This window comes from Drosophila miranda, chromosome XR (assembly GCF_003369915.1).
Source record: "Drosophila miranda strain MSH22 chromosome XR, D.miranda_PacBio2.1, whole genome shotgun sequence".
In the NCBI taxonomy this organism is placed as follows: Eukaryota; Metazoa; Arthropoda; class Insecta; order Diptera; family Drosophilidae; genus Drosophila; species Drosophila miranda.
This window is the reverse complement of record NC_046674.1, coordinates 145,756-156,088: the sequence shown is the minus strand read 5'-3', so window position 1 is coordinate 156,088 and position 10,333 is coordinate 145,756. Positions and strand designations below refer to the sequence as shown.

Below are 10,333 nucleotides of genomic sequence, written 5' to 3'. Positions count from 1 at the left end.
GTATCCAATTAATGAATCAATTTTCTACTTGAATGCCTTATTTTAAACACTTGCTTTTATTAGATTTTTATATACCTTTAAAAATCCAAAATAGTTCTTCCCACAATAAGCAAAATCGAGCAAAATGATGCCATTTAAAATCCCAATCCACCTGTTGATACCCTGGTCAAAGTCGTGACCTAAGCAGTGCTGCAAAATGACCGTATCCCAACACAGCTGTTGCTCGAAAAGTTCTTAATTATACTATTCTCTTTTGTTTTGTTGGTCTTTTGTTTCCTTCAATTGCAATTGTTATGTTCCTTTTGCGTTCTTTGACCGTTTTGTGCCTTATCATTGCTACATGTCAGGCTAAGTCCATCAAAAAAGCGCAGGCCAATCTTCTGGAGCCGACTTTCGGCCTGGACGACTGGCAGGGAAAATGGTTTCCCTACGCTCCCGGAGAGCCTCACATTCCGAAAGTGCAACGTGTACCGGAGACGACCACAATACCCAACACCAAAGATGATTGGAGGGGCAAGTGGTTCCCTTATGCCCCGGGGGAGCCCCATGTGATAAAGCAACAAAACACAAGCACATCGGCGGCATCGGAGGAGGCTTTTACAGATAGCTGGAATGGGAACTGGTTTCCCCAGGCGCCCAATGAACGACTTAAGCAACAGGTGGAGGCAGTCAAAACCCTAAAGGAAACCATCTGCGATGACGGAATGGTGAGTGGGTGGGGATTTCCCCTTTGAGCCGTGATTCATCTTTGATACTTTTAGAGCAATCTTGCGGTGGACTACGATCCGAATGATGTGGGCCAGAGCTTCAATATCCTCTGCATCAGCAACAATCGCAGCACCTACGATCCGAATATGTCCAGGGAGGCCGTGCTTACGGAGCACTTCCTACCCAGTGCCTATGTCCCGCCATCCAAGTGCCTGAACGTGTCCATCGAGTACACGCATCTCCCACCCACCAAGTAGGGATCATACATCAAGACTTTCCTTCTCATATTAATTTGGTTATGTGATTCCTGGTACCCAGTGGCCAATTCCGTCCATTGCCAGCGGAGTACGGCACCTACTCGTACCTGCCGCCACAGCGATACATGAGGAATCTCGCCGAGGGCGCTATTGTAATGCTGTACCATCCCTGCGCCTTCCAGGGCCAAGTGGATCAGCTGCAGCAGATTGTCGGCGGCTGCCTCTATCGCCACCTTATCACGCCCTCGCAATCGCTCTCGCCGGAACGACCGCTGGCCCTGCTCGCCTGGAGCCACATCCTAGAGATGTCCGTGGTGGACAAGCATCTCGTGGCGGATTTCATAAAGAAGTACGCCAAGCAGGGACCCTTGGCTGTAGAGGACCTGTCGAGACTGGTGGACAAGCGAGAGTCCTACAAGGTCGGACTGCAGACGGAGGCGCGTCTGGTCACGAGTGAGGATGATGCGGAGCTGTGCGGTTACCTGGGGGAGCAAATGTAGTGGAGATGGGGGTTTACTTTACTACGTGTTTTCTGTTGAATAAAATTCGAATACTTTTATGAAAATTAACGCCATTTACCAACACTACAAGCGCAACCGATTATGCGATGTATCGATAGTGCGTTTACAGCTTGTTTTACCCAGCTCTAGTTTACAGTCCTCGTTTCGATTTTGTTCTTTTTCTTGATAAAAATCAACTAAAATTAACCGATCGCGATCCCATTTATTTCGTACATACACTGACACCGAAACAGCACTCCAACCAGTCCCACTCCAACCGCCAGCCATCACCCAATACTTGTCCAATGCTCTGGCGTGCGTAGAGAGCCATCGGAGCAAAGAAGAAGAAGAAGAAGCAACGCAACAACAGTGGCAGAGCAGAGCAGCGTCAGAGGAGAGGTGAAACAAAGGAGACGCACAAAAAATACAATTAAAATTGTGAATTGACACAAGCGACGGCCTCGACTGCGGACGTAACGCTGACACACATAAAGCGAGCCGCTGGAGTATCACGTGATAATTATCTGCGATTTGTAGAGTAATCAGACCCCATATCCACACATCTATAACATCCTGCGGCAGTTGTGTTATTTACATAACAGCGCCAGAGCGAAGGCAGAAGCAGAGGCAAAGGATAATATATTATGAACAATCTGGCGGACACGGTGGTGGTGGATCCCGGTTTCGGTGGTGGCGACAAGCAGCAGCAGGCTGCCGTACCGCCTCAGGATGCCAGCGTTGTGGTGCCACCACCCCCCACCAAGCAATCGTCGGCTCTCAAGAAGACCAGCCGCTATCGCAGTCGCTCGCTGAGCGCCTCTTCCACGGATTCGTTCAGCTCTGCCTCGTACACGGGCAGCAGCGACGACGGTGACGATGTGCCACCCCGCGAAAAGGTTCAGAAGAACACCAAAGGCAGCTCTGATTTTTGTGTGCGCAACATTACCGCCCAACATGCGTTTGGTCGGCGTGAGATCGAAATTGCCGAACAGGAGATGCCCGGCATTATGGCCCTGCGTAAGCGTGCCGCCGAGGATAAGCCCCTGAAGGATGCCAAGATCGTCGGCTGTACACACATAAATGCCCAGACGGCGGTGCTCATCGAAACCCTTGTCGAGCTGGGGGCCAGCGTGCGCTGGGCCGCCTGTAACATTTACTCCACGCAAGTGAGTAGAGTCACTTGATCTCCCACCCCCTACTCATCCCCCCCCCCTCCCCTTAACCCACCCCCTGCGAAAATTGTTGTCACGCAAAAGCGAAGCGCAGCACAAACAAATGATCAATCAAGTCATGTTAATCAATTAAGTACTGGCTGTGCGGGTCCGCTGCGGCTCAAGTGTTTGGCAATCGATGACGCGACGTTGCTGATAATTGATGTGCCCTGAATTGGGTCACAGCCCCAGGGAGACCAGGGAAGCAAGATCGGGCCACTCCATATCACTACACACGTGTAGTCAATGCTTTGGCCCGTCATCTCCTGGTGCCGTGGCCAATGCAATTAGCACAAGTCTCCCCGCCTCTAACCAGTTTATGGTTCGTCTAATGGAACGCTGCCCACAAGCACACACAGCCGCTGGCCGACATGCCAAGGTTTCCATCGGCCTTTCGAGGTTTTTTTTTATCGAGAACTGCCATGACACGTTGTCACGCTGAATCAGAGAACCCTCCCTCCCTCCCTGTCATGTCAGACCCTGTCCCTGTACCTGTGCCTGCCCCCGCACCGAAGCACGGGGCTTATCAGACAAGTACCGTGCTTAAAGAGGGTGCAGCAATGGACTGGAAATAAGTTCCTAATCGTACTGATTTCGCCCTGTGATATAAGACCCCAAACAATGCCAAATATACAACCCACTGATTAACCACTGTCTATCCGCTCTCCCCTCCCTCTCTCCTCTCTCTCTCTCTCTCTCTCTCTCTCTCTCTCTCTCTCGTTCTCGCCTTCTCTTTCTCTCTCTCTCTCTCTCTCTCTCTCTCTCTCTCTCTCTCTCTCTCTCCTGCAGAACGAGGTGGCTGCCGCTTTGGCCGAGTCCAACATTCCCATCTTTGCCTGGCGCGGCGAGACGGAGGAGGACTTCTGGTGGTGCATCGATCGATGTGTGAATGCCGAGAACTGGCAGCCCAACATGATACTGGACGACGGTGGGGATGCCACCCACCTGATGCTGAAAAAGTATCCCACAATGTTCAAGCTCGTCAAAGGTATTGTAGAGGAGAGCGTCACGGGCGTGCATCGCCTCTATCAGCTGTCCAAGGCGGGCAAGCTGACGGTCCCCGCGATGAATGTGAACGATTCGGTGACAAAGACAAAATTCGATAACCTCTACAGCTGTAAGGAGTCGATTCTGGACAGTTTAAAGCGATCCACGGACGTTATGTTTGGCGGCAAGCAGGTCGTTGTCTGTGGCTACGGGGATGTGGGCAAGGGCTGTGCCCAGGCCCTCAAGGGACAGGTGCGAATATATACAAACGAAATGCTTCTCTAGAATATCTCTTAGTCCTCTTTGCAATTCTCTTTTTAGGGCTGCATTGTGTATATCACGGAAATCGATCCGATATGCGCTCTGCAGGCCAGCATGGATGGCTTTCGTGTGGTGAAGCTGAACGAGGTGATCCGGAATGTGGACATTGTGGTCACTGCCACTGGCAACAAGAATGTGGTGGTGCGCGAGCACATGGACAAGATGAAGAGTGGCTGCATTGTCAGCAATATGGGGCACTCCAACACGGAGATCGATGTAAATGGATTGCGCACACCGGACCTCACCTGGGAAAAGGTGCGCTCGCAGGTGGATCACATCATCTGGCCGGAGGGCAAGTACATCATTCTCCTGGCTGAGGGGCGTCTGGTGAATCTGAGCTGTTCGAGCATTCCCTCCTTTGCGGTGTCCATTACATCGGCGACGCAGGCGCTGGCCCTCATCGAGCTTTTTAATGCACCGCCTGGGCGCTATAAGTCCGATGTGTATTTGCTGCCCAAGAAGATGGACGAGTATGTGGCCAGCCTCCATCTGCCCACGTTCGATGCCCATCTGACGGAACTGAGCGACGAGCAGGCCAAGTACATGGGCCTAAACAAGGCCGGTCCTTTCAAGCCCAATTACTATCGCTACTAAAGACGTTGATCCAGGAGGAGGACAATAACAATAACAGCAGCAGTAGCAGCAACAAGCAGCAACAATTAGAAGAAACAACGCCAACGAAAGTATTGTCTTTGCAAAAGTAAAACTATTTAAGAGAGAATGCTGGCCAGAAATGGGATACGGATGGATGAATGAAGTCGGAGTAAGGGCCTCTCGAAATTGTTGACAACAGACAGAAAACCACACACACAACACACAAAAAGGAGAACACTAGAACACAAAGTTACTATTACAAAATGTATTGCTTAGTTTAGCGAGTAGAGATCCAATAGCCAACCATGGCCCATGCTGAAGATGAGAACCAATTCGGAAGAGAGCACGGGATACTGGACAAGAATTCAAACCCTTAGTTTGGCTTTTCCTAGCATTTAACGTTATTTCCGATAGTATTTAGAGCATTTTTGAGTATATTTCGTTTGTCGTTGATCAACACCTAACACGCAACCCTCCACAACACAGCTGACCACTGACCAACACTGCTCTCTCTATCTCTCTTCCGCTGCTTCACCCAAACCGAAAACCATGTGAATCCCCAAAGAATTTAACAAAATTTGAAACGTTTTATTGCCGATCTTTGAATTTATATAACTAATATATATATGTATGTGTATATCTATCTATCTATCTATCTATACATTTTTTTCGTCGTATTCTTTACGTACTTAATCTGTTACATGTCTTATGTTAGCCCCTGCCACCCCCACGGGCTCTTTTCGTCCTTTGGTTCCGTTTTTGTTGAGCGTCCGAGCAATAAGCCGCGTCTGAAAAAAGTTAATTGAAAATGCAGTGCAAAGTAATTCCATTTATTCAATTATATACACGCGCTGGTATATATATATATATATCAGATCCACAATATATATATATATACACTGCATATACACATATGTATATTAGAGCGAACTTTATGTATAAAAAAAACGAAAAGTCTTAAAGCGAATTAAAACTGAAAAATGTTTGTAAGAAGTTTTGTGAGAAATGCAAAAACAATAATAAAAAAGGGCATTCTTTATTGATCAATGATGAGACGGGGGTTTGAAAATCTATTAAGGGATACATGTATACCTCTTCTTTAATGATATATTTGATATTTGAAAAAGTGTAAAGTCACGGCTTCTTATAGAGCTTAATAATGGTTCCAGCGATGATCTTTACGAAAGGTTGCGAAAAGAAAGCATAATGCACATCATGTGTCTTAGATATGAACAGGTATACGCTAAATATAAGGTTCTCTATTCCTATGGTAATATTTATGAGGAATATTCTCCTTCGTAGAGAAAACCATCTTCCATTTCCAGGAAAGTACCATCGTACCCATTAATACGTACCAGAGCCCTGCATGAATCCACAGTATTCATAATATCACAGCTATACTGATGTCCCCGCATTAGGTGTTCGATCCCTACGAATCCTTCCTTCAGTCAGATTTGAATCACCTCGAATCCAAGCACTGCGGAATGAAAATCAGGAAGTTTTGTTCGGATTTCTTTAAAATGACTCAAAACATAACACTAAGCACTGGAAAAATGTTCAAATGGCGCTAAAAATTCTCTTACTATATCTGATTCATATTCATTCATATTTTTCAGTGTTAAACAATAAAACGTACGGACACATAGCACACAAGCACCAAATTTATGCTGCTTTCTCGTTCTCTCTACCAGAAAATAGAATGGATAGTAAGCAAGAGAATACATTCAGAGGAAACACTTCCCTTTGTTTGTTGTTGTCATACATAAAGATGTATATTCAGATGCATCATTGCTCGTCGTCTATTTCAAAGTTTATTCTTGATTATTATGCCTTAAAATTGTTTGTTTTTCTTTGATTTGTTATAAAATGTAAATTACACACGAGAGTACGTTACACAAAAAATTATACAATTCGTTTCTTCTTCATCATGTATTGTTGTTGTTGTTACAATTCGTTTTGTTAGTCGCAGTTTTTTTTAAATATAATTTTTTATGTATAATTAAAATGCCGTAGACTACATAAAAATTGTTTAGTAGATCCGTCTTAATTAAGGTTTTAATGCTAAACACATTGCTACTGTGGCTGTGGCTCCCCAAAGGAGTCAAATGGGGCGTCATTATCGTCGGAGTCCATCGTTTCCTGGTTCTCGCTGTCGTTGGTTGTCCTGGTCGCTGTCTACATCGCGTAAAAGTAAGTCTTAAAAGATTGGAACAGAGCCGAAAGGTTTGCGGTGACATGACTGAAGAGAAAAATGGAAAAACTAAACTAATATTAAGCGATGCGATGTATAGAGATGTTAGTGTGCGTGTGCTTGTGTTGGTTGGTGTCTGTGGTGGTGGTGCATGCTGACCGTTTGCATCTGGATGGGATCTGGGTGGAGAGTGCTCCTCCTCCTCCTCTTCACGCTTAGTCAAGGAAATGCGGCTTGAGGTGCTTCAGCATGCCAAAGGTGCGGAATCGGCGGATCTTCATGACCTTCATCAGCTCCTCGTCGCAGATGGCAAACTGCTTGTTCTTCGGATCGTACAGATCCCGCTCCTTGATGATGGCCCAGACTTTCTTTACCACCTCGTGACGGGGCAGCGAGGGGGCGCCCATGAGGGCGGACAGCTCGGGCGAGAGATTGTAGGCGCGGGTGAAGCCGGTGCTCTTGCGAGGGGCACCCGTGCCGGAACTACCGCCGCCGGCGGCCTTGGTCTTCTTCTTCGCGGGCGGCTTCTTGACCACCTCGTAGTCGGAATCGGAGCCTGCATCGCTTTCGGTGCCCGAGTCGTCGGCGTTAAGTGTCTTGCGCTTCTTCTTAGGCGCCTTGTGCTTGGTCGGCTGTGGCCGCTTTTTCTGTACCGGCTTCTTCTTGGCCTTCTCCTCCTCGCTGCTGCTGGGAGACTCCTCCTCGCTGGGCTCGCTCTCATCGTCCGGATCGGCATCGGGATCCTTGTCATCGTCGTCATCTTCCTCTTCGTCCTGCTGCTCGTTTATCACCTCCATGACAATCTTGTCGAACTCCTTCTTGCGGCCGAGCAGCGAGCAATTGAGTTTTCCCTCTACCTGCTCGCGCACCCGCTTGGCCGAGATGGTGGCCAAATCGGCGTCCTTCAGCACCGCCTGCACTTCGCGGCGCAGGTCCTCGCTGGAAATGTCGGACATCTTGTTCTTGTTCTTCTTGTTGTTTTGCTGTAGACGCGCAGAGGGGCCCCCTTCTTCAGACACGTTTCTGCGGCACTGCGAGCGGATCGGGTAGCACGTGCAGGTGGAATTAGTTGGGGCTAGGTCTGTGTTAGGCTTGGGTGCAAACTGCTGCTCACCGTGGGTCTGCTTTTGGCTAAATTTTCACCTTCCTTTGGATGGCGATTTTTTCAAGCGGCGGCGGCGTCCTGCGTTTTTTTTCTTTATGAAAAAAACTCTACACGGCTACTACACATTTGCTACATAATGGAAGGAAAAAGAGGGTGTGGACAACAGGCAGAACGACCCAGAAAATGCAGCGCATGCCTGTTGTACGTACCCTCTTGTATAGCCCATTCAAAACTACGACTCATTTTTTCGTCGCAGGTGAGAGCACTGTATCGCTAATCGATATATAAATCATGAATTTGGCGGTAACTTTGAACATAACCTTTGCTCTTAAATATACCTTTGAAAATGAAAATATATTAACGACACACTGTAAATATACCTGCCACGCAATTTCAATGTCAAAATAAACAAAAAAGTATGGAATGTACAGTAAATGGTCACCCTTCTGTATTGCGATTGGTTTTTGATGCAATTTCTTGATATCGCTATCGCTATCGATAGCAGGGCTGCCAACTGTTTGGGAATGCTGTAAATAGTTCGGCTGACCAACCACAGACGGCGCTGTCTTGATTGTTTTGTGAAGGAGTTTATTTGCAAAAATTCAATTAAAAACGTCTTTAAATAAATAATTTAGCAAATTAAATCTATAAATCTTTAGATATATTGCTGATTTTAAAAATAATTCTTTGCAAATTGATACATCTCTGTGCAATCGGACATCTACGCAAGACGCAAGTTGGCAGCACTGGCTAGAATCTCCCGTGGAGAACATCGCGATATTGTTGTTCACTCAAAAGTTTTAATAAACATTTTATAACTTTTAACGCTCAATCCATCGGTTTAGTTCCGGTCTTAAATGTTGTACCAGTGCCACCCGCTGTCAATGCCATGCCACGTGCCGCGTAATTTCCTCAAACTTCACCAGCTGCAGCAACAATAACACGACAACAACGCTGGCGACCAATAAAAAATTATACCAGCAACAAAAACAACAACAACATTAATCTGGCGCTGAGGTAATTTTGCTATTTTGTATGCCATTTTTTTGTTTATTTAAATATAGATAGGCATAGTGCGGTGCGTGCAAGAGTGTGCGTGCCAGTGACGTGCCACAGTGCGTGCGTGTAGTGTGTTCTCTTTCTAATTTTGATAATTGGGTTCAACCTGGAGGTAGACGTTGCACGCAGCGCTGCTGTGATTTTTGTTGCATTTTTCGCATTCATGTATGTATATTTAATGCCAATTTCTAAAGTGATATACAGTTATTTCTGGTGCCTGCTATCTGCTCTCTTCTTCTTGTACTTCTTGTTCCGTTTTGTGGCTCTGATTCGCGTCTTTGTTTTGCCGGCGTTTTGGATAGCCCTGCCCTTTTTTTGTTTTCTTATTTGCAAAGTAGAAGTAAATCCCAATTGGAATTAATACCGAATAAAATAACACAAAGTTCTATACATTTTTCGAAGATCACACAGTATAAATATCGCACCAGCCTCTCGATTTCACGAAATTTGAACTGTGCAGAAGGCGAATAAATCCCACCTGACTGGGCAGCGGGATGCATATATATATATATATATATATACAGAGAAAATATCCAATAAAATGGGCTCCACCATGTCCCCTCTTTTGCAGCTGTTGTGGTGGCGGCGGCGGCGGTTTCGGTGTCAGTCAGTCTCTAGGCCATTTCCATTTTATGGGTTTTCTGTGTGTGTCTTTTCCGCGGATATGACACGGAATCTGGCATGTTTTATTCATTGTTGGATGCACTAGTTCTGTAAATTAGATAAATGTATTTTAATCCGTTTTAAGATAAGCTTAGCCCTTAGAATTGAAATGTGAAAGAGAGATGTAATCGCTTCCTCGGGGGCTTGCTTGCATTGTTATCTCCTTCTCTTTTCCGTTACTCCTTTTTATCTTTTTTTTGCTTGGTTGATGTTTAATCAGGCCCTCGGCCAAAGAGGAGGGCTGTAGAATGATCCAAACAAAAAGGGGAAATATAATAAGTTCTTCGATAAAATAGTATCGAGGCTTAAGGCGAATAAGTGATACAAGTAGTAAGCAGAGACGAAAAATTTCTAGAATCCACAAATGTAGTGCTCTAAATAGTCGCCTTTTGGTTTTTTTCCTGTCATACATACATTCGCTTTTACATACATATATGTACATATGTATGTACGATATTCTGTAGCATTATTAGTCGATTTGAATATTTATTTATTGCAGCGCCTGTGGTCTCGTCTTGTTGTTTGTTAGTCGATTTTCTTAGCGTTTTTTTTTGTGTTGGTGTCTTGCGGTCGGCTGTCGTCGCTATACAGTGCCCGTCGAGTAGTTTTCTTCCCCTACCTGTTGATCGGCCACCACCCACTAGTGTGTGGGCATACTTTGTGCCACCAGTGTGACACGCCAGACGGACAGATTTAATATTTCAGAATAGTTTTTTTCCATTTTTTTCTATCTTTCT

The 10,333-nt window shown here is 45.9% G+C and overlaps 3 protein-coding genes across 3 annotated transcripts; 2 read left to right on the top strand and 1 right to left on the bottom strand.

Moving 5' to 3' along the window:
* Positions 1 to 197: 197 nt before the first annotated feature.
* On the top strand, positions 198 to 1,530 carry LOC108152670. Its single transcript, XM_017282167.2, has 3 exons — positions 198 to 707; positions 762 to 961; positions 1,027 to 1,530. Exons 1-3 carry the CDS (start codon positions 294 to 296, stop codon positions 1,463 to 1,465), a joined length of 1,053 nt encoding a protein of 350 aa, XP_017137656.1. The 5' UTR covers positions 198 to 293; the 3' UTR covers positions 1,466 to 1,530.
* A 68-nt stretch (positions 1,531 to 1,598) lies between these two features.
* On the top strand, positions 1,599 to 5,626 carry LOC108152669 (adenosylhomocysteinase-like 1). The gene is made up of 3 exons (XM_017282166.2): positions 1,599 to 2,631; positions 3,466 to 3,915; positions 3,985 to 5,626. The coding sequence occupies exons 1-3, from the start codon at positions 2,110 to 2,112 to the stop codon at positions 4,576 to 4,578; spliced, it is 1,566 nt and encodes a 521-aa protein (XP_017137655.1). The 5' UTR covers positions 1,599 to 2,109; the 3' UTR covers positions 4,579 to 5,626.
* A 727-nt stretch (positions 5,627 to 6,353) lies between these two features.
* LOC108153185 (upstream activation factor subunit spp27) lies at positions 6,354 to 7,995 on the bottom strand. The gene is made up of 2 exons (XM_017282997.2): positions 7,884 to 7,995; positions 6,354 to 7,800 (listed from the first exon to the last, which is right to left on the bottom strand). The coding sequence occupies exon 2, from the start codon at positions 7,723 to 7,725 to the stop codon at positions 6,985 to 6,987; it is 741 nt and encodes a 246-aa protein (XP_017138486.1). The 5' UTR covers positions 7,726 to 7,800; positions 7,884 to 7,995; the 3' UTR covers positions 6,354 to 6,984.
* Positions 7,996 to 10,333: the final 2,338 nt, after the last annotated feature.

What these genes read in the sequence shown, in the direction of transcription:
- LOC108152670 (XM_017282167.2), top strand. Translation starts at nt 294, where the DNA reads ATGTTCCTTTTGCGTTCTTTGACCGTTTTGTGCCTTATCATTGCTACA. An exon ending in CCATCTGCGATGACGGAATG is followed by an intron (nt 708 to 761) that starts GTGAGTGGGTGG and finishes TGATACTTTTAG; the next exon opens with AGCAATCTTGCGGTGGACTA. An exon ending in ACGCATCTCCCACCCACCAA is followed by an intron (nt 962 to 1,026) that starts GTAGGGATCATA and finishes CCTGGTACCCAG; the next exon opens with TGGCCAATTCCGTCCATTGC.
- LOC108152669 (XM_017282166.2), top strand. Translation starts at nt 2,110, where the DNA reads ATGAACAATCTGGCGGACACGGTGGTGGTGGATCCCGGTTTCGGTGGT. An exon ending in GTAACATTTACTCCACGCAA is followed by an intron (nt 2,632 to 3,465) that starts GTGAGTAGAGTC and finishes TCTCTCCTGCAG; the next exon opens with AACGAGGTGGCTGCCGCTTT. An exon ending in CCCAGGCCCTCAAGGGACAG is followed by an intron (nt 3,916 to 3,984) that starts GTGCGAATATAT and finishes TTCTCTTTTTAG; the next exon opens with GGCTGCATTGTGTATATCAC.
- LOC108153185 (XM_017282997.2), bottom strand. Translation starts at nt 7,725, where the DNA reads ATGTCCGACATTTCCAGCGAGGACCTGCGCCGCGAAGTGCAGGCGGTG.